The sequence below is a fragment of the Chiloscyllium punctatum genome, chromosome 37, assembly GCF_047496795.1.
Source record: "Chiloscyllium punctatum isolate Juve2018m chromosome 37, sChiPun1.3, whole genome shotgun sequence".
Classification (NCBI taxonomy): domain Eukaryota; kingdom Metazoa; phylum Chordata; class Chondrichthyes; order Orectolobiformes; family Hemiscylliidae; genus Chiloscyllium; species Chiloscyllium punctatum.
Genome location: NC_092775.1, coordinates 46,668,523 through 46,696,271, shown reverse-complemented (window position 1 = coordinate 46,696,271; position 27,749 = coordinate 46,668,523). Strand labels below are relative to the sequence as shown.

Below are 27,749 nucleotides of genomic sequence, written 5' to 3'. Positions count from 1 at the left end.
CCTCTGCATGAAAACGTTGCCCCTTAGGTCTTTTATATCTTTCCACACTCACCCTAAACAGATGCCCTCTAGTCCTGGACTCCTCCATCCCAGGGAAAATACTTTGTTTATCTTATCCATGCCCCTCATGATTTTATAAACCTCTATAAGGCCACCCCTCAGCCTGTGACACTCCAGGGAAAACAGCCCTAGCCTATTCAACCTCTCCCTATAGCTCAAATCCTCCAACCCTGGCAACATCTTTTCTGAACCCATTCAAGTTTCACAACATCTTTCAGATAGGAAGGAGACCAGAATTGCATGCAATATTTCAAGAGTTCCCCCAACCAATGTCCTGTACAGTGTAGGCCCTAAAAGTGAACGATGACTGAGTGAACATTTCAAATACAGATTCTTGATTTCCTCTTTACAGCATAAATGGAATAAGTGACAACTTGAGATAGACTGAACTTAAAAGGACATTGACAATGGAAAGCAAGAGAAACAAAAGCACTAAAAAAAAAATCACTGAAAGAGACAAAACAGCTCAAGGGTCTAAATAAACTACAAATTATATTGAATCACCTAATTAAGAGAAAATACCTTAGTTGCTACAACTTTGAAGTATGAGAGAATGCAATTCATTGCGTTTGGAAATCTAACCTTGGACCATAAAGTCCTTTCCCTGAACTTCAATTCTTAGTAAGAGCAAATCCACCAAAAAATTCAAACTAACATTTGTTTTAACAAGTTAAAGTTAAATTCATAGGAGTAAAGCAAGTTGATATCCTGAGACATTGCTCAGAAATAGTTGAGAGCTGGAAGGGTAATTCATTATTTATGGTGCAATGGTACACCATAAACATCTTGCAGGTGCTTCTTAGCAGATTAGTTAGATGGTGAGTAAATCTCAAATGCAATAGGTAATTGGATTTGCCTTTTTTAAAAAAATATTAAGCAGTATCATGATGTTCTAGTCTAGAATTTTAAATGCTTCTCACAAGAAAATTAAACTAAATTTACCATTGCCACTACCCTCTGTAAAGAAAAGTTACACCAATGAGGAAATGAATATGTAAATAAATCACAGCACTCAAAGCTGTCAAAGCAACTTTCCCCATTCAGAACTGTAGATTACAACATGGCTACCAAAGTTCCTCAACTGATGGGTGCACAGAAACCTGGAAATGTAATGGGCACAATTAGCAGACTATATACACAACACAGAAAAACTAAAGGCAACACAGAAACAGATTAAAAGTCAGGAAATACACAGCCCATTCCAAAGCACAGTAGGACAACCAGGGCTTATGAAGTCAGACGTCACATCACACCAGGTTGTAGTCCAACAGGTTTATTTGAAATCACAAGCTTTCAGAGTTGCTCCTTTGTCACTTCACCTGATGAAGGAACAGTGCTCTGAAATCTTGTGATTTCAAATAAGCCTTTTGGACTATAACCTGGTGTCCTGTGACTTCTGACTTCATCCACCCCAGTCCAACACCGGCACTTCCACATCAGGGTTTACATATACAGTCCAGTTAACTTGCAAGTTGACCCCAAAAATATTAGGACCAAAGACAAAAATAAATAAATGGGAGCTTAAGAGTAAAGAGCAAAACAGAGTTATTTTAGCTGTTAGAAAACAGGATTGATGACTTGCTTGGTTTTATTTTCAAAACTAAATATGCCATAATGTGGATATTTGTTATAAAGTTGACCTGTGCAATTGTTAGTGGGGAGGTGGTGTTTGAGGAACAACATGGATACCGAAATAACTTTCAACAACTATAGTAGGAGGTGAAGTGCCTAGTTATGTTTATTAATTGTCTAAGCAAAGTATGTTAATGAGAATATTTTGAACCTTAGATTTTTTTTGCTTCAGTTGCAGCATATCAGGTGAAAAACTTTCATACAGGTGAATAAGTTATTTGGTTCTTCCCCCACCCTGCCACTCCAAGGGCATAACTGAAAAGTTAATCACGTTGTCCAGGAAGAAATAAATGTCCCATAAATTGCCAACAGCTCATGTGTTAAATACCCTTATTCCCAAGTCACTTTAATTCACAGTCAAACATACATACAATGTCATCTTCTCTGTTATAGTTTGCAATGTCCTTCCTGAGAGTTCGAATGATTATCATGCTAAGAATTCCTGAGAGAAAAAAAGAAGTTTCAAAATTAGGTTTTCAAAACTGAAAGGTGAAGAATGTCATCATTTTCAAATTGTTAAGCTATAACTTCTAAATTTAACTCAGCCACCATCTCAAGGCATCGACTAAAGGACGAAAAATGTTTGCCCTTAAGAATATGTAAAACATTATGCCTAAATAACAGCAAAACTAGCTTTCAGAAATATTCCTTTAAGTATTATCCCAGTACAGGAGAAAACAACATAACTGAGCATGAAACAGATCACTTAATTTTGATGCTGAAATCAAGGATTCAAAACACTGGTACACCACTGGAACCAGGTCTGACTGTGCCTCCTTTCTCACTAGATTGAAAAACTACTGCTGTGAAGTATTGTCCTTAACATACTCTAGAAACTCCTACCCTCCTCTATCCTTCAGCCTACTATTATCCTTAGTCTACACTTCAATTACTGAAGTCACCTATTAAAATAATTTTATAATTCCTGCACTCCTCTGTCCTTTCCTTGCAAATTTTCCCTTTCCAATTTTCCTATCAGTCAACAATTTAATTGTATCACTTTTTGTTTTTTAACTTAAGCCAAATCCATTCTGTCAGTGGCCTCTCTGGTATTTTGTCTCTTCAGCACTGCAACACACTCTTTAAATAATGCAGGTACCCTTCCTCCTTCTAGCATCTTGCATCCAGAAGTTTTTGATACTCACATCTTGCTTTTCTTTGAAAAAGGTCTCAGTTACAACCATAACATATTATTGCCACATAGCTACTAGGGTCTGCAATACATCTACATTCACAGCTATCTGCCACTCTGCATATTCGCCGACATGCATGACAACTCAAATAGTCTTTATTCCTTGCCACCTAACTCTGAACCCATCTAAATAACTTAATATTTCCTACTCCGGTGCAGATTCTCTAATACTCAGAGCACTTGGACATTCCCCTCTAATATTCCTGCCAGTTTGGATTACTCTGTTAAGTTAATTTGAGCCCTCCTCTGTAGGACTAGGAAATACCCCCTCAAAAGAGATTATGCCAGTTCTATTTTGTTGCACCAATCCAGCCTGGGATAGGTCCCATTTCATAAGGTTGGCCCCAATGTCCTCCTTTCTGCACTGTGCCATCTTTCCATCTGCTTTATTTCCTTTCTCCATACTTATTACACACAATATCAGGAGTAATCCAGAGTCGTCTACTTTTGAGGTGCTGCTTATTAGTTTTCGATGTAATTCCCTAATTTCTCAGTTACTGATTGTCTGCAGCTACAGAAGTGCCTGTCTGTCCTCCTAACTACCAAATATCCTATTGCTATTCCTCTAATCTTCTTTGTGCTGTCTGTACAGATGAGGAAACTATGGTGCTGTTGATCTAACTTTGGCTGTACTCCCAAGATGAACATCACTCTAATCAACATTCAGAACTGAAATAAAAACAGTAAGTGCTGGGGAAATTCAACAGGTCTGGCAGCATCTGTGGAGACAGAGACAGACAGTTATAATGTTTTACATCCAATCGGACTCTTTTTTTTAAGAATGAAGGCTGCTGCCTTCTCTAAATACTGGTTTCAGAATGAAATGCTCTCAGAAAACTCCTGAACTGACTGCCTATTTCTTCCAGATTGCCTGGTATAGGCAGTTATTGGTCGTCTCAAATGTTGATATCTGAGCCTGTCAGTCAATTACTGTGTGTCATTTGGAAACCATGGAAGTTTGTTGGCACTGGTACAATGATTTTCCTGGTAAGGTTGACCAGCTGAAAACAGAAAGACTCTAATGATTGAGAAATGTGGGACTTATCTGGTAAGTCACTACATTTGTTTGCCTATTAGGTATTTAGTTTCCCAGGAATTAATGAACTCAGTGAATGCTTTTATAAAATGCAGAAAAGATATATTAAAAAGGATTTATTTGAACTGCTGTATGGATATCCTGTTCACACTGTATATTCTATTAGAAGTGCAGCACTGAAACAGGGCACTCATCACATCATGACCCACCTCCCACTCATCATCATCTATTGTTATTCTTCTCTCCATTGCGTTTGTCTTGCTTTCTTTGAACTGCATCTTTGCTCGTGAACTCAACTTTCTAGCTGTAGTGATTTACATATCGTTCTATTTTCTAGACATTGTAACCCATTTTGAGATAAACTTATCTCCATATTAAAGTATTACTGAGTAGATTATACTTATGGCCCCTAGTTTTGATCACCTCCACAAGTGATCATATTTAACATGTTAAACCCTTTTCATAATCTTAAACAACCATGAAATAGTTCTACGAAAATGAAAAGCATAACAATAATAATCAACTCACCAGACAGAAAGAAAACTACAACGACTGAATTCACAATTGAGAACCAGTGAATCTGTACATCACTCATTGTTAAGTACGTGTCCCAGCGAGATGCCCATTTAATAACACTTGCCTAGGAATACAAAGTACAGAAAGGTATAAATGATTTGATATTAACTTGACACTTTACATTTTTATATGCTATCCAAGTTTAATTACACAGTCTGCACAAAGTTTTACGATAACCTGACGCCAGATCAGCAGTATAAACCTTCAGGTCATTTTGACATACTGGGTGCTCATATGCACAAACAAAAGCACATGCTGTTTTCTGGTTCACAATACAAAGAAAATGGTGAACTATTATTGCATAGCTTTGTGGTTCAGTAATTCACATCTTATTCCACAAATTCTCCAAAAAATTGAGTTTAAAAGGACATAGTTAGCAAAATCAGATGCTTGGATTTGACTAATGTAGGGCTCTGTATTGGTATGTTCATTGCCTACACAATGCTTACCTCCCAACGGACTGAGTAAGTAAAAAGCACGTCATTTTCTTTATTGGGATCAATCTCCTGGGGAAGAGACCCTGCAGCCTCAGGCAGGATGCAATTTCCTTGCTCATCAGCTTTTAGATCTGGAGTAAAAAAAGAATTAAATAGATACAACAGCTCAATATTTAATGGGCTTGAATTTTTTTTTGAAATACTTACTCATTAAGTAATGAGACAAATATTTCTTCCATTCACAAAAAACCAAACAATGATAAACAATGATTTATAATGCTAGCAACTCTCTTAAGCCACCTTTAATTTTGCATTTGATCAAATTCAGTAAAAGTATATTGTCTTTTGTTTTCTACTTTAACTTCCCTCAGAAAATTTTGAAATTGAAAATGCTTGCTTACATTTGTCATGAAAAAGGAAAAAAATTCACCTGAACGTTATTATGTTGGGAGTGGATAAATAAGTCAAACTGAACTCTGTACATAAAAGCAAAAATTGAAGCAATAGAAGTAAAATGAGAAGTTGCAAATATTATCCCAAATTTTTCCGTCAGCATCACAAATGCTGCACTGACATTGACCAGTCAGAAAACTGCACACTTACTATGTTGCATTTAAAAAAGTTTTGACTTCTGATCCAAAATGCTCAAAAACAGGAATTCATGTGGAGACCTATAAAGAGAACAGCAGAGAAGAAATGCTCCATTCTATGGCACTAAGTTGACATATAGTAATTTTAAAGGTCCAGCCTGAATGTTTGTGAATGAGTGATGCGGTTAAGTGGATGAGTAAATGGATAGTGGAGTAGGTTGGTATGTTTGTGAAGTAGGGTGTGAAAGGTAGAGAGTGTGATTGGGATATGGTAGGTGCACAAGGTGTGCAAACGGTCAGTGAATTAGTGGGTGGAGGTAAATATGAGTAAACAGGCAGGTGGGTGAGAACAGGTAAGCAGATTAGGTGATTCGTGCGTCAGATTGAGAGTAGAGAAATCAAGTTGGAGGGGCAATTGGTCCAAGGGTTTGCAGGTGTTTTTTTTTGGTGGGGCTGCAATTACAGGGGGTAGTTGTGATGCTACATATTATGAGACAAGATTTTAACTGGAATACTATTGCTGTACCTACTCCGGAACTAGAGAGCGCTAGGCTACAGGGATTCATCCCACTGGAAGTTGAAGTTATCCCAGTCCTGTGAACCATTAGCACTGTCATGGCTGATATTGCAGAAACCTACTATGCCTAATGCAATTGGCAAATAGATAATTATTGCTGGACTAGTTGCTTTTTCTGTAAATATAAAAGGCTTACATATGGATTTATGAAGACCCAAAGTCCACTTCCCCCCACATTATAAAGATTGTCTGCCTTGACATAACTGTACAACTAACGTAACAATATAGATAGGGTTGACCTGAACTCTCGTTAGCGCTAAATTAATGCAAGGACCAATTGCATTCGCTCACACTGGCAGGGAATTAGTATAAAACATACAAAAATACTGTTACCAATTTATACAAGAACTGTTAGTCTCCTAATTTTGCTCAAAATCAAAACATCAAAAGCCTATCAAGAAAAGGCATAAATCCAACTAAGCATAGCACCAGAAATATGAACTAGCTGTTTTTCAAAGCTCAACACCATTGGTTGTATGTCATTTTGAATGTGCGGTCATGTTGCTAAAAAGTAAAGTGTGCCAATGATATTACTACTCCCTGTAGCATTAGTATATGAAGAATATTCTACAAGACATTTAACCATAGTTAATTGCTTACCATGAATCTACACGCATATGTAGCAAAACCAGAGCAGTGCTGATTATACATTTGTTGCATTTAAATGTTCACTTAAATATTATACAATTATTGTTTTGCCTTTGTAGTTATAATTCTACAACATGCAAGTATGCTCAAATTATATCCAGAAATAATACTATTACCTTCATACTTAACACTCTGTGGTATCACTTCAAAACGCACAACTCTATATGTAGGTTCCTGCTCTTTCTCTATTTCTTCCTTGTGATAATAGACAATGAAGGAAAGATGGTTGTGGAGGTAGAACTGGAAAGTAAGAACATGTGAATTTGGTTGTATTTGCAAGAAAAGTGAGTGTGGGAGACAGAATACTAGGTATGCCTGATCTCCCATCAAACACTACACTTACACCACACGCAAAAAATAAAACAAACAATTGTAAAAACAATGGGCTCACAATGTAGATATTACAGCTTGAAATTATGAAGTTTAGTTTGTGGCATAGTTTTTATTCTGGATTAAGTCTTAAATACATAGTGAAAGCCACATTTTCCACTCTCAGAGAAACATTGGGGAATAATAAGTTATTCTGTTACAGTAATACAGATGGCATCATTATTTTTGCTTTGTAAGTCAGATGGTATGGAAGTACAGTGGATAATGCTATTGTCTAAACACAAACACTATAATAATGATGAATTTTACATAAAGGAGTAGACTATTCATCACCTGCTCTGCCATTCATTAAGATCAAGGCATATTTAATAGACAGAACACAATGCTGCAGAAAGAAAATTGAAACTTGCATTTAAACATTAAATAAAATTACTAAATTTCTAGACTTAAATCTTTGCAAACTTCTGTTCAACACATATCAGCATTTATTAAAGATTCAGAAGTGGAGCACTTGAATGATCTATTGTAATATCAAAAATATTTAATTACAATGGAATGTGATCTATAAAGGCAATTCTAGAAGTATGGGGCATTTCTAGAATAAAGCAGCCTTCAACAAATTGTGCTTACTTTATTGTGTATTTTTTAGTATTTTGAATAGAACACATGTAACAAACTCAGGAGGTCTTGACAACATTTGTAGACAGAGAAACAGTTATTGTTCAGTCCAACATGATCTTTCTTTATATCTGAAGGCAGCTAGAAATATGATGGGGTTTTGGCTGTTGAAAATGAGGGGAGCAGCAAGTGGAACAAAAAGGAAAAGTTACGAAATGGTAAAAGGGAGGGAGATTAGAGATCAAAAACGTGTCTGAGAACAAAAGGCAAAGGGAGTGGTAATGATTGTAGAAAATGCACAATACATACATGCAGTGTAGAATATAATCAGCTTTGAAAGCAGAAACATGTGACCAAGAATCAGACACACGGAAGGAAGAAAAAGTATAGCAAAACGGAGGTCAGAGCTCATGATCTGAAGCTGTTGAACTCAAAGTTTAGTTCAGACGGCTATAAAGTGCCTAAGCCTCCAGCTTACATTGGGCTTCAATGGAAAATTGCAACAGTACCAATACAGAAACATGAACATGGAACACGATGAAGGACTGAAATGGCAATTGCCCAGAAGGTTTGCAAAGAGTGTGGAGGTATTCCACAAAGTGGCTACCGAGCCTGCTTTTGGTCTCCGTGGTGTAAAGAATGTTGCATCAAATAACTTAGACTGAAAGAAATACAAGACATTGCAGCCTCGCATGGAAGGAATGTTTGGGGCCTTGGATAGAGCGGAGGTAGAAGGCAAAGGACAAGTGTTACATATCCTGTAAACGCGTGGGAAGATGCTGAGATAAATGGATGACATTTTAGAACTGAGAGCAGTGGATCAGAGTGTTTTAGTAGGAATGCTTACTGACCAGGTGAGGAGAGGGATAGGTATGTTTGGTGGTGGAAAGGACAGAGGATTATCCTTCTTGTATGAAGACTGGTAAGGTGGAAAGTGAAGAAAAGGGGAAACCTCTCATGGCTCTGGATGGGGTTGAAGGAGCGAGAACAGAAATGCAGCACCTGAGTCATACACAGTTGAATTTCCTGTAAAAAAGAGGAAGGCATATCAGGAATGCCAATGTGGAAGGTAGTAACCCTGGAAGAGATGTGACAGACAGTAAAATTGAGAGATCAGAATGAAGTCGTTACAGGACTGGGCGGCACGGTGGCACAGTGGTTAGCACTGCTGCCTCACAGCGCCAGAGACCCAGGTTCAATTCCTGCCTCAGGCGACTGACTGTATGGAGTTTGCACGTTCTCCCCGTGTCTGCGTGGGTTTCCTCCGGGTGCTCCGGTTTCCTCCCACAGTGCAAAGATGCGCAGGTCAGGTGAATTGGCCATGCTAAATTGCCCATAGTGTTAGGTAAGGGGTAAATGTAGGGGTATGGGTGGGTTGCGCTTCAGCGGGTCAGTGTGGACTTGTTGGGCCGAAAAACCTATTTCCACACTTAGTAATTTAATCTAATCTAATCTAATCTAGGATGCATTGTTTGAGTAAGTGTAGTCAAGGTAGGTGTGGAAGCAAGTGGGTTTGCAATGAATATTAGTTAACAATCACATACTCAAATGGAGCCAGAGACATCAAGGAAGAGACAGAAGAGTCAGAAATTGACCAGGCCAGTTCTAGAGTAGCAAGAAACAGCACAAATGTTTCTCACACTCCACAAAATGATAAACATAACTAGTCTCCATGCAGGACGTCATGACTGCAGATTATAACACAAGATCACCTGCTGACATATCAAACTTTAACTGCAATATGTTTTTTTTAAGAAAAGGAAAAAGGACACAAAGCCAAAGGTTTACTATATAGGTTAATTTATTTGGATTTGGGAGAAAACCATCCACAAAGGAAGGGATCCTTTTTCAATTGTACTTGCTGCAGCAAAAGAGGGAGCAGGTGATTAACTAAGGGAAGTCAGTTCATCCCCTCACCTGTTTCAGCGTTTGAGGTGTTGCATCTGAAAAGATATTAAACTGGGGAACCTCACCCAGTATTTGTTCATAACAGGGTACCAAACAGGCAGATCTTTCATTTAGAAGAGGTGTGACAAGTTAATAGAATATTGTTCAATGAGATAAAAAGCTCAGCCAGGTAGAATAGGATAGTGGTAAATGGAGACTGTTCAAGTCACTGGTCAAGGAAGAAATAGAGAGCCTTCAGACCAACCTAGAAGTTTACAAGGCTTTAGAGAGATTGGACATCCATCGTGAAGCAGCTGCCATTAGGGCCAGGAAATTAAATTGCTGGAATGACACAAGGCCTCAGAAAAGTCAGGCTGTAGACAAGAGGAGACAGGATGAGGGGGAAGAGTGTCAAGGATAGGAAAAAAGATTCGCTGGAACAAGAGCAGTCTAAAATGATGAGTCTGCCAGGGCAGTTGTGCTTGGGAATTTGGGAAGGAGGTAGAAACAGGCTGTTCATGGTTGTGGAACTATAAAGATGTGAAGCTATGGATTCAGACAAGAGGTCACCAACAGCCTTGTAAATGACTTTCACTGGTGGGGGTCATGGTCCAAGGAGAGATAGGAAGAATTAATTGAGCACTGGCACTTATCTCTAGACGTAAGATGTTGGTATACCAGATGATATCTGCTCATAAAAGTGATGCTGCTATGATGATACAGTTAGGATTAGACTCAGAGTCCGGACCACGTTCAGAGGGAGACACGTGAGAGTGGGTGAAAAGAGCAGAAAAATTAAGGCAGCTGATTTCACTGAAAACTGACTGGATGGTAAGAACAAAGGCAAGAGATCAAAAGGAAGGATACAGGTCAAGGGAGGGTCTTGGAAATAATTCAACATGTCCTTTGAACAGGGAGAGAATTGTGATAGCAGGACTGGAGGTGAAGGCAACAGAAGAATTCATTGTTGTACCTTGCCCATAATTTGTGTTTATTGCGTTTATATGCTTTAATCTGCAAGACAAAGCAGCTTGACTACATTACAAACTAGCAGGAATTTTCAGAAATAGCACTATTACTTTTCTCATATATTAAATTCCCATTAAGAAATTAGAAGATTAGAATCCTTACAGTGTGGAAACAGGCCCTTCAGCCCAACAGGTCCACCTCGACCCTCCAAAGAGTAACCCACCCAGACTCATTTCCCTATACTTCCCTCTGACTAATGCACCTAACACTATGGTACAATTTAACGTGGCCAATTCACCTGACCTGCATACCTTTTGGAATGTGGGAGGAAACCGGAGCACACCCATGCAGACACAGGGAGGATGTGCAAATCTACACAGACAGCTTGAGGCTGGAATCGAACCCGGGTCACTGGCACTGTGAGACAGCAGTGCTAACCACTGAACCCCTTTAAGGCTGACAAAAGATAAGATCCAAATGTCTGCACACAAATCAAAGCTTTTTGTATTGAAGTAATTATTCTAACAGCTTAACTTTCTGTTTACTAATGGCTCAAATATCTAATTTCATTTCTAAGGATAGATTTCCTGTTTAGTGCAGCAAGTCTGTCCAGTTAGTTTTACCTTGTTGTTGTCGATAAATCCCAATCTATAACCATGCTCAAACTGTACTTCCTTCTCTTTCTTTTTGTCATTGTCATCATGGTTTGGGTAAAATTCCAATCGTGTTGCGACAGGCAGGTTATCTGCAATTCTAGAACAGACAATTACCATTCATAAATGGAGGTGAAAAAAAACGAATACCTCAAACTTTACATTAAAAGATCCAAAGTAACATGCAAAATATTCAGTGTTCTAATTACCTTTGTAAAAATATCGCTGAGTTCCCCTGTGTAATTCTCATCATAATCCTGAATCTATATCACCTAATCACAAAGTCTTTCATCTGTTCTAAACGTTTGAGTTTTGAAAACCTCTTGTCCTGCTCAGTTTGAGTGACAAAAGCCTTAATTTCATAAGTTTTTTTTTTAAAAAGACCATAGCTAATTTCTGATATGCTTCATGGAACTTTTGCTACGTCATGACAGTATGCCATTGTGTATTCAACTCTTGTACCCTTCAAGCACAAATGCTGCTGGCAGCTTAGGGTTGACAAATTTACCCTGAAGTTTCAACTTAAAGTCTCCTTGATCATGCATAGAAAACACTCTGCTCTACCCCAATAGTGCATTAAACTGCCACCTTAGGAGGGTCTCCATGAGTCTGCCAACTCAGTGTTCAAGTGCAGGTTATTTTAGAATGATTCTGAGGCACTACTAGGAACTTGACAGTGTAAACACACTTCAGGTACAGCTAATAGAAGACTGATATACTTAATGTATCACCTCAGCTTTGGATGAAGCATTTACTAGCAGATTACAGAGTTTTGTTAATGTTATCAAATTCAGAAGGTAGTATTGTATCCCATTGGTTTTATTTAATACTTTAAGGCCTACAAAAGATAAGATCCAAAACCAAATAAAATCATTTCACAGGTACTTATTCTATATACTTTTGTAACTGGCAGTTATGGTTTTAATATCAAACTAACTATTGGCCAGACCAATATTTAATCAGCAATAAAATAAATTATCTGGTTCAAATCACATTGTTGCTTGTGGGAGTTTGATAGCAAAATTAATTTCCATTTTTCCCAAATTTCAACAGTGATTACTATTCAAAAGTATTGGCCGTAAGATCAATTTGGGACATCCTTCGATCAGTGCAATATTAATACATTTATTTTTAATTTGCAAAAGTAAACCTAACTATGCAACTGTAAATGCATTACAACAAGCAAAACCACCAATAACAGTTCTCAGACTTTAATTCTCAATAATTTTCACCAAAGTCCCCTAATGATAGTAAAGTGTATCTTCAAGATAAATAGAAAACAATTATCCTTCCCTTCAGAATACCAATGCAAACAGCACAAGGAACCATTTAGAAATCCACTAATGAAGGTAGCATAAACTGGAGGATAAAGTCTCCAAATTGACAAAAAATTCAAAGGCACCAGAAAAACTCCAATTACCCAGTCTGATTTGTACCTGCCTGCTTATTTTTGAAAAAGGACAGTTGGGTTCAAAACTAGGATCTGAATCATTGAAGTGCTGTTTCTAATCCCTGGTTTATTCCAATGAAGAGTAAAGAATTAATCTCACCCCCCAAGCCAACTTCACAACTGACCAATTAGGATTCACATATTCCCGGGCTTTCCAGTTTTCCATGCAAACAAAAGGGACAATTGCTGGGAACCTCTCCATGAATTAAGAACTGACAATTGCAACACACTTAGGTTTACTTTTGCAAATTAAAAATAAATGTATTAATATTGCTCTGTTCATGATCTAAGGATGTCCCAATTTTTGGGACAATACTTTTGAATAGTAATCACTGTTGAAATTTGGGAAAAATGGAAATTAATTTTGCTATCAAATTCTCACAAACATGTTCCACACTCCCGATATAAACTTGAGGTGAACTAAAACTCTGCTACTCTCAGTCAAACTTGTACCAAGTCATGTCCACCCAACATGTTTCAAGCAAGCCATTGAGAAGGTTTCTCAAAATCAGCATAGTATACCAGCTAAAATACGTACAAATGAACATAATATTCTTCCCGAATCCTTTCTACGACCAATTTACTTTCTGTTATTTTAAACCTGACAGGTTTGTTTGGCTTGTCACAGAGCACTTCACATTTCTTTTCAACGTTCATATGCAAGTTGTATGGTGTATTCACAATCCGATCACCCCTTAACACCTCACCTGTAAAACAAGAATAAATTTTGTAAGTTAATCCTTCGTTTTCTTTCCCCCCTATTTTGAATATGTAAGATTATTAGTGGTATTGTTATAGGAAACAAAAACCGCTTTAAACAATTTACTACGTATTCCTAGGATAATACAGATTTAGTGGAGTGTGGGGTGCTGGAAAAGCACAGCCAGTCAGCCTTCCTTTGAGGAGAATCCTGCTTCATCAGGATGAAGAGCTTATGCTCAAAATATTGATTCTCCTGCTCCTCAGATGCTGCCTGATGAGTTGCGCTTTTCCAGTGCCACACTCAACTCTGATCACTTTCGCCTGATATAAATTTAGTTCAAGTCTCATGATTGAAGTCCGATGTAATAGCTAATAATTAAATTCTCTACACTTCAACAGATAATTCAGTTGTTAAAACACCATCAGATGAAAAATCCATGACATTGTTCTGCTGGCAATTAATTATCGGTTGACTAAGGATTTAAATTAAGAAGAAAAAACAAGATTTCCTTTGAATTAGAGACATTTCAAAAGGTGACCATGTTGTATTTAGGATCCTATTATTAATAACATTAAAACACAAACATTTCCTGAGGTTGGAAAGAGAAACCATTACTGAAAGGTGTTCCCAGATCAGGAACATCACATCAGTTAACTCAATACCAGAGTCAGTAACCTCTTTTATTTGGGATAGCCTGACAGATGAACAAACTGCACCTTCAACAGTATTCCTAAACACTAATATAGCTGGAATTTCTTATCAACATTTACGATCCTCCTGAAATTTAATCAAAATATGTAATACGATATTCAGGCAAGTATTTCAACTCTTCTTTAATTCTGCCTTTGGATTTAATATACTAGCCATTCGCTTAATCTCTGAAATCAGACCATTTGATTGGTAGCACGAAAGACAACTGGCAATTTGTTTTTAGACCATAACACATAAGAGCAGAAGTAGGTCATTCAGCCCATTCATTGAGATCATGGCTCATCTCAGAATCCTCAAACTTCCTGCCTTTTCCAATTTACCCTTGGTTCCTTACTGATTTAAAGATACATATCTCAGCCTTGAATATACTAAATGATCCAGCTTTGACAGCTGTCTGTGGTAAAGAATTTCACAGCTTTGTTACTCTCAGAAGAAATTCCTCCTATCTCATTTTAAAGGGGGCATAGGTTTAACAGCTATGTGTAAGCTAAGCTTATTTTAAAATATAGAGGGTGGGTAGGTAGTAAAAGCCGATACAGATATAATGCAACTCCGCATTATAGAAAAATCGCTCTTTAGAAACAGAACTTAAAGTGTTGACGAGGCAATCGCATTACAGCCAACAACACTTTTTGAAAGTTCACGCTTTAGAAACAGTACCCCCAATTCGTCAATTGCATTACAGGAATATCGTGTTAACGAAATACACATTATTGCAGAATGACCTGTACAGTAGCAATGGTTGAGGCATTCAGACAGACACATGAACAGGCAAGGTATAACAGGGTATGGATTGTGGGATTAGTTAAAAATGGGATCATTGTCAATGCAGACATACTGAGCCAAAGGCCTGTTCCTGTACTAGAACATAGAACATAGAAGAATACAGCGCAGTACAGGCCCTTCAGCCCTCGATCTTGCGCCGATCAAAGCCCACCTAACCTACACTAACCCACTATCCTCCATATACCTATCCAATGCCCGCTTAAATACCCATAAAGAGGGAGAGTCCACTCCTGCTACTGGCAGGGCATTCCATGAACTTACGACTCGCTGAGTGAAGAACCTACCCCTAACATCAGTCCTATATCTACCACCCCTTAATTTAAAGCTATGCCCCCTTGTAATAGCTGACTCCATACGTGGAAAAAGGTTCTCACTGTCAACCCTATCTAACCCCCTAATCATCTTGTACACCTCTATCAAATCACCCCTAAACCTTCTTTTCTCCAATGAAAACAACCCCAAGTGCCTCAGCCTTTCCTCATAGGATTTTCCTACCATACCAGGCAACATCCTGGTAAACTTCCTCTGCACCCGTTCCAGTGCCTCCACATCCTTCCTATAGTATGGCGACCAAAACTGCACACAATATTCCAGATGCGGCCGCACCAGAGTCTTATACAACTGCAGCATGACCTCAGGACTCCGGAACTCAATTCCTCTACCAATAAAAGCCAGTACGCCATATGCCTTCTTCACTGCACTATTTACCTGGGTGGCAACTTTCAGAGATCTGTGTACATGGACACCAAGATCCCTCTGCTCTTCCACACTACCAAGTAGTCTACCATTAGCCCAGTAATCCATCTTTTTATTACTCTTACCAAAGTGAATCACTTCACACTTAGCTACATTGAACTCCATTTGCCACCTTTCTGCCCAGCTCTGCAGCTTCTCTATATCCCGCTGTAACCTGCCATATCCTTCCTCACTGTCTACAACTCCTCCGACTTTCGTATCATCCGCAAACTTGCTCACCCAACCTTCTCACCCTTCCTCCAGGTCATTTATAAAAATGACAAACAGCAATGGTCCCAAAACAGATCCTTGCGGAACACCGCTAGTGACGGCACTCCAAGATGAACCTTTGCCATCAACTACTACCCTCTGTCTTCTTCCAGAGAGCCAATTCCTAATCCAAACCTCCAACTCACCCTCAATGCCGTATCTCTGTATTTTCTGCAGTAGCCTACCATGGGGGACCTTATCAAACACCTTACTAAAATCCATATATACCACATCTACCGCTTTCCCCTCATCTACCTCCTTAGTCACCTTCTCAAAGAATTCTGGTCCAAATCTGTCCTAAATGTGCAAGACCTATTATGATATTAAACCCACTGGTTCTAAACACTCCCAGGAGAGGTAAAGCTTTTACACATCTACTTTGTCAAATCCCCTAAGAATTTTGCGTATTTCAAAATAGTCACCTTTCAACCTTCGAAATTCCAATGTGTACAGGCACACATACTCAACCTCTTCTAATAAGAGAGTCCCACCAAACCCATAATCAGCCTAATGAACCTTCTCTAGATTGCCTTCAATGCCAATATATATTAGATTAGAGACTCAAGATTATTCACAGTATTCCAGCTCTTGTCTGACTGACAGTTTCAGAGAAACCTCTCTACTTTTATACTCCATTCCCTTCGAAATCCTATTTGCGATCCCTATTATCCACTGGACATGGATGTTACCTTTTCATGATTCATGCACAACGATTCCTAAATCCTTCTGTTTTGTAGCTTTCCACAGTCTTTCTCCATTTAAATAACATTCAGCTTCTCTATTCTTCCTGACAAAGTGCAGAACTTCACATTTTCTCATATTATATTCTATCTGCCAATTTTTTGCCCACTTGAATATCCCTCTGCAAACTTTTTGCGTCATCTTCACATCTTATCTTCCCACCATTTTTGTGCCTTCTGCAAATGTGGCATAGTTGCATTCACTTGTATACAAGTCTTTATGTAAATAACTGTGTTCCTAGCACTGATCCCCATGGCACTCTACTAGGTACAAGTTGCCATCCTGAAAATGCCTCCTTCATTCTAACTTTGTCTTCTATTAGTTAGCCAATCCTCTATCCATGCTAATGTACTACCTCAAACATCATCGACCCTTATGTTACTAAGTTGCCTAATGTATGTTACCTAATGAAACACCTTCTGAAAATGCAAATACATTATATCCACTGTTGTCCCTTTATCCATCTTGTTTACCACTTCCTCAAAAAGAATTCTAACAACATTGACAAGCACGATTTCCCCTTCATGAAGCTACGCTTGCACTGCTTCATCATATTATGCATTTGTAAATGCACTGTTATTATTTCCTTTGTAGTAGATTTCAATTTTCCCAATGATAGACATTAAGCTATTTGGCCTATAGTTACCGGTTTTTGTCTCCTTCCCTTTTCAAAATAAACAAGCTACATGGGCAGTTTTCTGATCCTCTGAGACTTCGAAAGTCTAAGGAGTGCTCGAAGATTATTACCAGCACATCCACTATCGCTGCTGCTAATCCTTTAGTTCCATGGGACACAGGCCATCAGGTCCAGGGGAATTAATGGTCCTTAGCTTCCCTAGGACTTTTTTTTCCTCGAGTGATATTGTACTTATTTCCTCTTCTGCTTTTGCCACCTGAATATTTAATAATTTTGGGATGTTATTCTGTCTTCTATTGTGAAGACTGATGCAAAGTATTTATTCAATGTCTCTGCCATTCCCTGGTTCCCTATTATTTTCCAAGCCTTATTCTCGGAAAGGGATCCAAGTTACTTTTATTCTCTCTTTCTTGCTTGCATGTTTAAAGCAGCTCTTGGCTTGATATTATTTGCAAGTTACCTCAGTTTATTTTCTCCTTCTTTATAAACTTTTGGATTGTCTTTTATGTTTTAAACCTTTCCAAACCTTTGACTTACCTCTAATGTTTGAACATTGCATGTTTCTCCTTTCAACTCAATGCTATCCTTAAATTCTTTGGCTATGATAGGATTCTAGAATCCTTCTTCCTCACTGGAATATATCTTTGCAGAGAAACAAACCATTTTCTTACTATCTTGGTCCTTAACCATCTTTGCTGCTAAACTCCTTTCACAGTCTACTCCAAGTTTCTACTACTCCCGATTCCTTTGCCTTTATCCTTAAGCTGAGCACAGTTGTTTCTGACCCAGATTCCTCTCTCTCTTTAATGGAATGCTAAATTCTATCATATTACGGTCACTGTTTCCTAGAAAATCTTTTACTTTGCCTCATTATATAACCATCAGATCCAAAATAGCCCGATTCCTCTTTAGATTCACCAAATATTGATTTAGGAAAATGTCCCAATTACTCTTCTTCATTTCTTCCTTTGCGAATCTGACTACCCCAATCCGCAAGAGCAAATTCACACATGATTAATGTACTGCCTTTGTGGCATGCCCTCATTCTCTCCTGATACATTGTCTGAATCATCACAGAGTTACAGTTAGGGAACCTATAGACAATACTTACGGTGACTTCTTTCTCGTTTTACTTATTTCTAATCATATAAATTCAATGTCTTCTGATTAGAGATCATTTCTTCCTCAGTTCTTATTTCACCCTACATCAAATAATGCTACTCCATCACTCTTTCCTTCCTGTCTGTCCTTTGCACATATACTGAATATTTTAGTCCCCAGTATTGACCATGTAACAACGTTTCCGTAATGGCTATAAAATCATATATTTTAACCTGTACTTGTGTCATTAATTCATCTGCTGTGGTCTGAATACTACATACAAAATACTTTAAAATTTAAAACAAACTTACCGAGATTTTCTGCCTTGTATTCAATTTTTTCTGGACGACAAAAAGGGAGAGAATAATATTCATATGGAAGCTGCGTCCGTGAGCTCGTCAATTTCACTGCCTGAAATATGAAGAATTAAAAGCTAGTTATTTTTTCACATTGGCATTTTATGCAGTTATATTTATTTTAATAAAAGTAATTATGCCTTCTTGAGTCTCTGCTTCAAAAGACAGCACAGAAACATCCAAGCTACCATTCAGCCTTTGATCCAGTTAACAAACAGCAATAATGAGACAAAAACAAAATGTTTTGGGAATACTCAGCTCAAGCAGCCTCTAGGGAGGCAGAAATAGAAGTAATGTTTTAGGTCATTGACTTTACCTCCGAACTGAAAAACGATGTAACGTGTTTTAAACAGAGACAGAGAGGGAGGCGAGTGAAGTTATGAACAACAAGGTTTGAAGGCAATAAATATTGAATGACAAAAGGAATTGTGATGCAAGGCGGAAGGGGATTGAAAATGGTATAATTAAGAAATAAAAAAAATTGGTCTGGATAACATGCTATTTCCTGTCGGATTAAAAAAGGGAACAGTGGTTATGATATGAAATTGCTAAAATCAACATTGAGTCTTAAAGACTATAAACAGCCAAATTATGAACATATGAAGAATAAATAGGCAAGTTAGCTCGTTAAGCTGGAAGGTTCATTTTCAGACATTTCGTCACTCTACTAGGTAACATGAAAAATAAGCCACTTGGTACTTCAAGCCTGTTCAAATTAAAACCTGAAGTGGTATTCCTCAAGCATCTGTTTAGTTTCATTCAAAAACTGTAGGTATAAAAGGATCGAGAAGTCGGAGTGAGATTGGGGTGAAGGATTAAAATTAAGGTTAAACAAGGAGCTCAAAATCAAGCTGGAGAACAGAACAGAGACATTTCACACACAGTTGTCAGTTTCGTTTGGCTTCACCAAGGTACCGAAGACCACACAATGAATTATTAATAATGTATGACAATTTGAAAATGTTCAATATTTATGAATCTCCGTTTAGAGTCAGATGTACAGCACGGAAACAGACCCCTTGGTCCAACTCGTCCATGCTAACCAGATATTCTCAATTCATCTAGTCCCATTTGCCAGCACTTGGCCAATTTCCCTCTGAACCCTTCTTATTCATATACCAATCCAAATGCCTTTTAAATATTGTAATTGTATCAGTCTCCACCACTTCCTCTAGCAGCTCATTCCATAGATGTACCACCCCCTGTGTGAAAAGTAGCCCCTTAGATCCCTTTTAAATCTTTCCCCTCTCACCCTATGTTCTCTGGTTCTGGACTCTTTCCTTCCCCCCCCCAGGAACAATACCTTGGCTATCTACTCTATCCATGCCCCTCACCAGCCACCTTACTGGTGACACCCAAATCTCAAGAATGAATGATAAATAAATTACATGCATACCTTAATTTCTACAGGATGATTTCGATGAAAGTCCATTGGAGCCACACCTGGTACGTAAAAAGAATATGATGGATGCAAGACTAAGAGAAATGGTGATAGCCAGATTAATATTACCTGAAAAATAAGGGATTAAAACTTGTTAGTATACAAATTCTAACAAGGTTATCAAAATTTGCATAATTATTACCTGAAGCAAAATGAGGCTTTTGATAAACATGGAATGACACATATGGCAAATACTACAATGACTTACTTAGGTGCTTATATGTATATAATGCTCCAAATGAGCTATATATGAGTAAAAGAGCTCTGTCTCGCTGAGGGACTCCATTCTCTTTGCAGAAATTGCTGTTTGCTTCAGGTAAAATTCAAATACACCTGGTTTGAAATAAAACTTCCTTGGGGCATGGGTGCGAACATTACTAGTAAGGCCAATTTATTGCCAATTCCCCAGTTGGCCTGGAGAAAGGTGGTAATGTGTCAATTTCTTGAACTGCTGCAGTGCAAGTGTTTTTGGGAATGGGAATGTGAATTCCAAAATTTGATTCAGCAAGTGAAGGAACAGTGAATCAGTTCCATATCAGGTAGAGACATGCAGGTTGCAGCTTTCCTTTCTCCCAGCCATGCTTATTCCTCGAGGTGAAAGAGGTCTAATTTTTGATGGCGCTGATGAAGGAACCTTGTCAAGTTATTTCAGTGCATCTTGTAGAAGATGCAAACAGCAGCTCTGCACATTATTGAAGGGAGAACATGTTTAAGATGACGAATGAGATGCCAAATAAGCAGGCTTTATTCTGGATGGTCACAGATTCAGAGTGTCATTCAGCATAAAAACAAGCCTCTCAACCCACCATGTCTTTACTAACCAAACACATACCAACTACACATCCCATTTATCTACATTTGGTTCACAACCTACTATGTCCTGGCATTTAAAATTCTCATCCACGAGAGTGGATGCCTCCAACATTGCTAGAATGATAATTTATTGCCAATTCCCCAGTTGGCCTGGAGAAAGGTGGATATGAACTGCTGCAGTGCATGTGCTTTCGGGAATGGGAATTTCAAAATTTGATTCAGCTAGTGAAGGAACAGTGAATCAGCTCCAAGTCAGAAGGCAGCACATTCCATATAACTACCATGTTATGGGTTAAAAAAAAAACTTCAGATCCCCTCAAAACCACTTCCTCTTCACCTTAAACATGTGCCCTCTGGTCTGAGAAATGTCTATCATGTGGAAAATATTCTCATAATCTACTGTGTCTCAAATAACTTTGTGTACCTCAATCAGATCTCCACCCCCATCCCCTCCTTGTTGCACTCATCCAGACAAGGAGAATATTCTATCACACTCAGCAGCCAAGTAGATAGGAATGTGGAAATCAAAACATACACAGATCAGCCATAATACAAGTATATGGCAGAGTATGCTCAAGGGAATGACTGGTCTACTTTTGTTCCTTTTTCATATGTAAACTTATCCTCCACTCTATTTCAATTTTAGTTTTCCCAATCTGCATGAAGATTAAAGTACCCCCCACAATTAAGATATAAACTTGTATTACTGGTATCCAAAAGCCCTTAAGTCATCATTTACTTTTTGTAAAGGATTTTCATCAAATGTCCTTGGAACTTGATACAGAATCATTTGATTGGGTTGCATTTTCTTACTGTAATTTACTTATAGTATTGTTTTACACTGGACTGAAGCCCAATTTTAAATGTAATAATAATAATAATTCAACTTTAATAACTTTTTGTATCAAGGCGATGGAATAAAACAAGAAATTCTCTCAGTCACCTAAAATTAATGCACTTATATCAAATATGGTGTAGTTAATATATTAAAATCTTTTCACTGTGTTTCAACAATTTACCTTAACTCTAAGCACTACACAGCTGTTAATTTCCCATACTGATCAATTTAGTGTAACAAGCAGTTTTGTATCATGGATTGCACTCATTGGGAATTGGGTGAGACTGCTGCAACTCATTCTACAACTAACAGACAAAATTAACAACTTCACTCCATTCGTTAGGTTGGATTTTAGCTCAGTGTGAAAGGCTTGTCTAACATGCACTGCAGCACCAGTTCCCCAGGCTCCTAGGATTTTCTAATAAATGAAATATACATGATAAGTGTAATTTTAGAGACAAATAAGAAAGGGAACATGTTTTGAAACCAAAGACTATGGAAGGAATTACAACACTTAAAAACAGCTCATTGGAATACATTTTAAGTTGTGTCTCCACTGTTACTTTGTTAGCAGTGGGAAGGTGAGGTAAGATGGCATAGCACTAGGGTGAGTGCAGAGACTTTTTCAGCTGGTAACAGATAGATTGCTTGGTGTAAATGTGACCAGTTGTGGATGCCAGAGGTCATAAGCCTGATAATTGTCGTTGGTTCTTCAGTGGCTGAACAGCTTTCATGTGTACAAACTATATAGTGGCACAAGATTTTCCACCCTGGGAAAACAAAAAGAGTTGTTTCCAAATTTTTGTGCAGCAAATGACTGAAGCCTGGAGAAGAGTTATTTTTTTTCCCCCCATCATTTGCTGTAAGCTCTACATTTAAACAACAAACTAAACAATTGTTATGTAAAATCACCAGTGTATTTAGCAAAGAACTGAGTCTCTGGAGGACAGACTTGGGACAACAGAAGGTCTTGGGAAGCTTAAGGAACACCTAATATAAACCTGTCAACTGGTGTTATTGAAATGTGATTTCTTAATAACCTTTTATCCAACCATACAGCTATTTGCATGTAGGGATTTTCCAAGGAGTTAGAGTTTCAACCAGTGGAGCCACATATTGATAGTTCATAGCAGTTTGCTATTTATTACAAATAAGAATCACAAGTAGTCTTTGTTAAGTACAGGAATCCACTAAGACAGTTCCAGAATCAGAGGAATTTTGGAAGATTACAAACCAATCAACTATCTCTATAGCTATTCCCTCTTAAGAATCTAGAATGCAGGCAATCTTGTCCGAGGATCAGTTGAGAGATCCTGGAAAACGTGAACAATTTTCCATATCTCAAGAGTCTCCTCTCAACTAAGGCAGATATGTATGACAAAATTCATAACTGTCTCAAAATAATTCAGCCCAGCCTTCAGCTGAGGAAAACAGCACTGAGGGTCAAAAATACAAATGCAAAACTAAGTTTATGGTCACTGGGCAACATGTGCCTGAAACTTAGAAAATCTGCAGTGCTTTCACAAGATCCTCTAGTTATGATGACAAAAGATCACCCAACAGCATCTTAAATTAGTATCAGGGTGCAAATTACTCAAAACCAAGTTACCTGGGCACATGCCACTCACGAGCCTGACACCAGACCCCCAAAGTAACTGCTCTACTTGGAAGTCAGTCCCAGCTAGACACTGTCAATAGAACAGCTGAAGTGCTTTATGGAGAGCTTCAAAGCATCCCTTGGAGATCAAACTCAGACTCACGGAAGTTGTGATCTCGTACCATCCAAATTGAAAGCAATTAAATTTATTTAAAAGCTCTCAGCACATTGCTCATTTCCTACTAAGTACCCCTAAGTTACAAGGTTGGAAAGTGTGTACAAAACTCCAAATAACATTTATCTTACCCTGCAGCCATCTCAGAAACAATCAAACCAGAGAGGAAGCAAGTCATCCTCAATGAGGGACTTCCTTAGAGGATGTATTTGGGAAGATATAATTAGAGGCACCAGTTTTTGTGGATTACATAAGCAAGAATAGACCAGCCAGACAGAATGGCCTATTTGTCTGCTGTAAAACCATCCATGTAAAAACAAACAAATAGTCAGACCAGGAACAATATATTTAAAAGCATTCAAACGCACATGCAATCTTGATGTAATATGGGGCAAAGTAGTTAAACAACAAGATAAAAGTTCCCTAGATGAAAAAGAAAGTAAATCTAAACAAATCTAAAATAACAAGGCAGACCTGATTAGTTGAATGACCTTTGTGCAGATATTTAAATCCAAAGATTAACCATTTTATCACTTATGTTAAATTAAATTAAGTGTTGATACAAAATTCACAACAAACAGAAGATTTGAGCAATATTTTTAAAATATTTCCTAAAAAGAATTAGTATGTTCTGTTCCACCAGTACTCCAGTAATTTTACTTATGTTTGTACTTGGAACAGGCAGATGCTCCTACCTTGTTAATTCCATCATTAATGTATTTTGCACTGAGTAACAATGTTCTCTATAAATTTTAGACTAATGCACAAGTGATATCATGTTAGCAGCAGCACACTGTTCTACCATCTCTTGGCCATGGGTTTGAACTCTGCCTCATTATGGGTCAAAACCTCTTTCATGCTCCCAATGTTTTGGATTATCTCAATTTTGTTCCTTGCAAGCATGGCTCCAGATCCACGTGATATCACAAAATAATAACTTATGCTAGTTCACATTTCAAGTAGCATTGCAATTCTGGCAGATTTACAATTTGATTACTTGAAGCACTCTATATCTGGAGTTTGATAACTTTGCATATAATTTGAGTACATAAAGGATTTGGTTTAAATGCCCAAGATCTAACAAATATAAGCATTGCCTCATTGTTTTAGCACTGCACATTTTCAGCAACTTGAACATTGTACATTAGCAGAAAGGAAAATTGAACAATTACATTATATTCTTTTTCCCTATTGTGGCAGTAAAAAAAATCAAGATCAGTTTTCTACAGTAACAGTGTTTTCTAGGGCCTTCAATCTGTGGAACCCCATTCCATTCACTGGTTGTAAAGCACCCACGACAGGTAGTAGCTGAAAGCAAGGTCTTCTTTTCTTTAGCTCACCAGTTCTCTTGACATCTACACGTGGTTGGTATAACCTGATCTCCTTTTATTCTCATTGACCTCAAAATCATCAAACTACTTTACAACTCTGATACAGTCAGTCTTGCCAACAGAAACCTCCCCTTAAAATGTTCCATGCTCCCCTTTTAAAAAAAATCCAAATCCCAACTGGAATCAAAGTAGTCTAATAAGCATAGCATAATGGAAATCAACTTAATACCTACAGGAGGCTTGGAAACAGAACTAGGAGTTGCTAACAGTATCAGCTGGAATGACTTCAACTGTTGCACTTCTTGAATCTGCATGCAATTTGTCAGAAATCAACCTTCAATTAAGAAGAGAAAAACTGTTCCAGGAAAGTCCTGAAAGTCAACCATCATCACTGTAACATTTGTTTTTATAAAAGGCATCCTCCTGCAACATCAGACTGACGTTAAGAATTTCAACCACATGAATCAATTTTCAGGTACAATAGAGGGAAAAGTCTTGGAAACATTCAATAAGCAACTTGATGCTAATGATTGCTTTGAATTTAAATCAAAAGAATCTTCCACATCAGCATTGCTTTTCTGACTATTTGGCTTTATGCTCAAACATTAAACATCAAATACATACACATGACAATTACCGATAGGGCATCTTCAAGAACATTTTTCCTAAAGTGGATCCAAAGATCAAATCAACCCTGGAGGATTTTACTGAAGATACAAATGCTAGTAATTTAACATAAAAACAGAAAATGCTGGAAATACTCAGGTCAAGCAGCATCTGTAAGGAGAGAAATAAAATTAATATTTCAGGTCCGTATCCTTTTGTTAGCTCTCCTGTGCTGAAGCAAGGACACTGATTTGAAGCATTAACAAGAGAATTTTGTTCTAGATTCAGAATGGTTAAACAGTATGAACAATTATAATAATCTTGTATTGGTTCTACACTTACAATAAACAGGAACAACATTTGAGAATGATGAGCTGCCCTGTTTTAAACAAATCTTTAATATTCACCATCCTATGAAGTTTTTTGCAAGAAAATATGCATTCATCTTTATACTATAAGTTTAAAAGCTACAGTTTACATTAAAGCACAAATTTACATATTAAGTACTTATCATACCAATGAAGCTTAGTTTTCACAAGTACTTCTTTGAAAATGGTGACATAATCCAAAATATGCAAACTCTAACACTGCCAAGAACCTCTGCACAAATTACCTGGACACCCTACTATCACTACAAAACAAAATTGACACGACCTCAACAACCACCTTTCACATATTTTTCTCTGGGGGAGTCCAGGACTAGAGGGCATGCAGTGGTTTAGAGTGAGAGGGGAAAAGACATAAAAGAGACCTAAAGGGCAACTTTTTCACAGAGGGTGGTGTGTGTATGCAATGAGTTGCCAGAGGAAGTGGTGGAGACTGGAACAATTGGAACATTTAAAAGGCATCTGGATGGATATATGATTGGGAAGGGTTTAGAGGGATATAGGCCAAGTGCTGGCAAATGGGACTAGATTAGGTTAGGGCATCTGGTCAGCATGGACGAATTGGACTGAAGGGTGTGTGTTTCCGTGCTGTATATCTCTGCAACTCTCTCGGAAAAAAAAGTCAAATCACTTGCAAAAATGTTTACGAATTCCTAAAAATTCCTGTGGGAGAAAACCCTGACAATCCCATCAAATTAAAACTCTGATGTAGTCCTTTCCTACACACAACCTACATATTGTCTACCAACTTGAAATAACTTTTTTAATTTCCAGCCACGGCAAACCCAACAATCCGAACGTTTAACATAACCACGTTTGAAATACAACTCCAACTGAATCGCTCAATAGCTGAACGTGCAAAATGTAACGATGCCATGGAGTGCATTTGAGTTGGGTTACAGGACAAGGGCGAGCTGGTCCCGCGTTTCTAAAGTTAAAGATTGACCTGTACGAAACAAGCTGAGGGATGGTTTGTTGAGCTGAGGGCAGGGATCGTGGGGAGGTTTGGGGATACGGCAACGCCTGTAAACCAGTCGAGCTGGAACCCACTGAGTTACTGCTGCTTCCTTTATTGTTCAATGCAAAAGCAAATTGCTCTGAAGCAGCCGAGAGAGAGCCGGTCTCTTAGGCCATTGCGGGCTAACGGGACCGGGCGAGGGGGATCCGCACAACGCCGCCTGAATCCTGGGGGGTCCGGCGGTCACTAACAACCCCCTTCTCCCGCAAAACTGACAGCGAACACAAAGAGGTTATAACTGGTTTGGGGGAGGAGGGGGGGGATGGGGAGGGAAAGGCTTTCCTCTTACCCTCATGAGCGCCATCTTGGAATCCACGTGTCATCAGTGATGCAACCGGAAGTGAGGTCATTCGCTCCCACCCATTGGCTGACCGCCAGGAGTGACGTTTCAATCCTTTTAAATTGAACCTGAGCGGCTGCGAATTCAGTGACTGTCTGTCATTTGGGTTTCTTCATCATGTTTTAATCGTTGTTTACCTGACTGCTCCCTGTGGTTGTGATGCCCAATTGTTTGACCAACCTTACACCCACTTTTTGCACATCACTTTAGAGATCCTACACACACACACACACACACACACCTTCAGCTGGAGAACAGGCACAACTTGAGCAACACATTTTTGGATCACAGAATGCAACAGGACAGGAGGAAGCATTTCGAACCAGCATCTACGTGTCTGCCCTCTAAAACAACTATGGACGAGCAAATTAGTGCAGGTGCTGGAATCCGCGCTGAAAACAACAAATGCTGGAGATCTCAGGGGTCAGGCAAGCTCCCTCCATGGATGCTGCCTGACCCACTGTGCATTTGTTGTTTTCAGTATTTATTTAGCTGGACCGGAACAAGGC

At 38.3% G+C, this 27,749-nt stretch overlaps 1 protein-coding gene across 1 annotated transcript in view; it reads right to left on the bottom strand.

Annotated features, from left to right (window-relative positions):
* tm9sf4 (transmembrane 9 superfamily protein member 4) overlaps positions 1–27,301 on the bottom strand; it is a 48,770-nt gene extending 21,469 nt beyond the window's left edge. The window contains exons 1-9 of the mRNA XM_072556765.1: positions 27,190–27,301; positions 20,092–20,205; positions 18,651–18,750; positions 13,194–13,362; positions 11,176–11,305; positions 6,865–6,988; positions 4,946–5,064; positions 4,449–4,560; positions 2,064–2,134 (exon numbers count right to left, since the gene is read on the bottom strand). Coding sequence (XP_072412866.1) covers positions 2,064–2,134; positions 4,449–4,560; positions 4,946–5,064; positions 6,865–6,988; positions 11,176–11,305; positions 13,194–13,362; positions 18,651–18,750; positions 20,092–20,205; positions 27,190–27,204 — 954 coding nt within the window. The 5' untranslated portion in view covers positions 27,205–27,301. The remainder of the gene's footprint in view (positions 1–2,063; positions 2,135–4,448; positions 4,561–4,945; positions 5,065–6,864; positions 6,989–11,175; positions 11,306–13,193; positions 13,363–18,650; positions 18,751–20,091; positions 20,206–27,189) is intronic.
* Between the last annotated feature and the right edge of the window lie 448 nt (positions 27,302–27,749).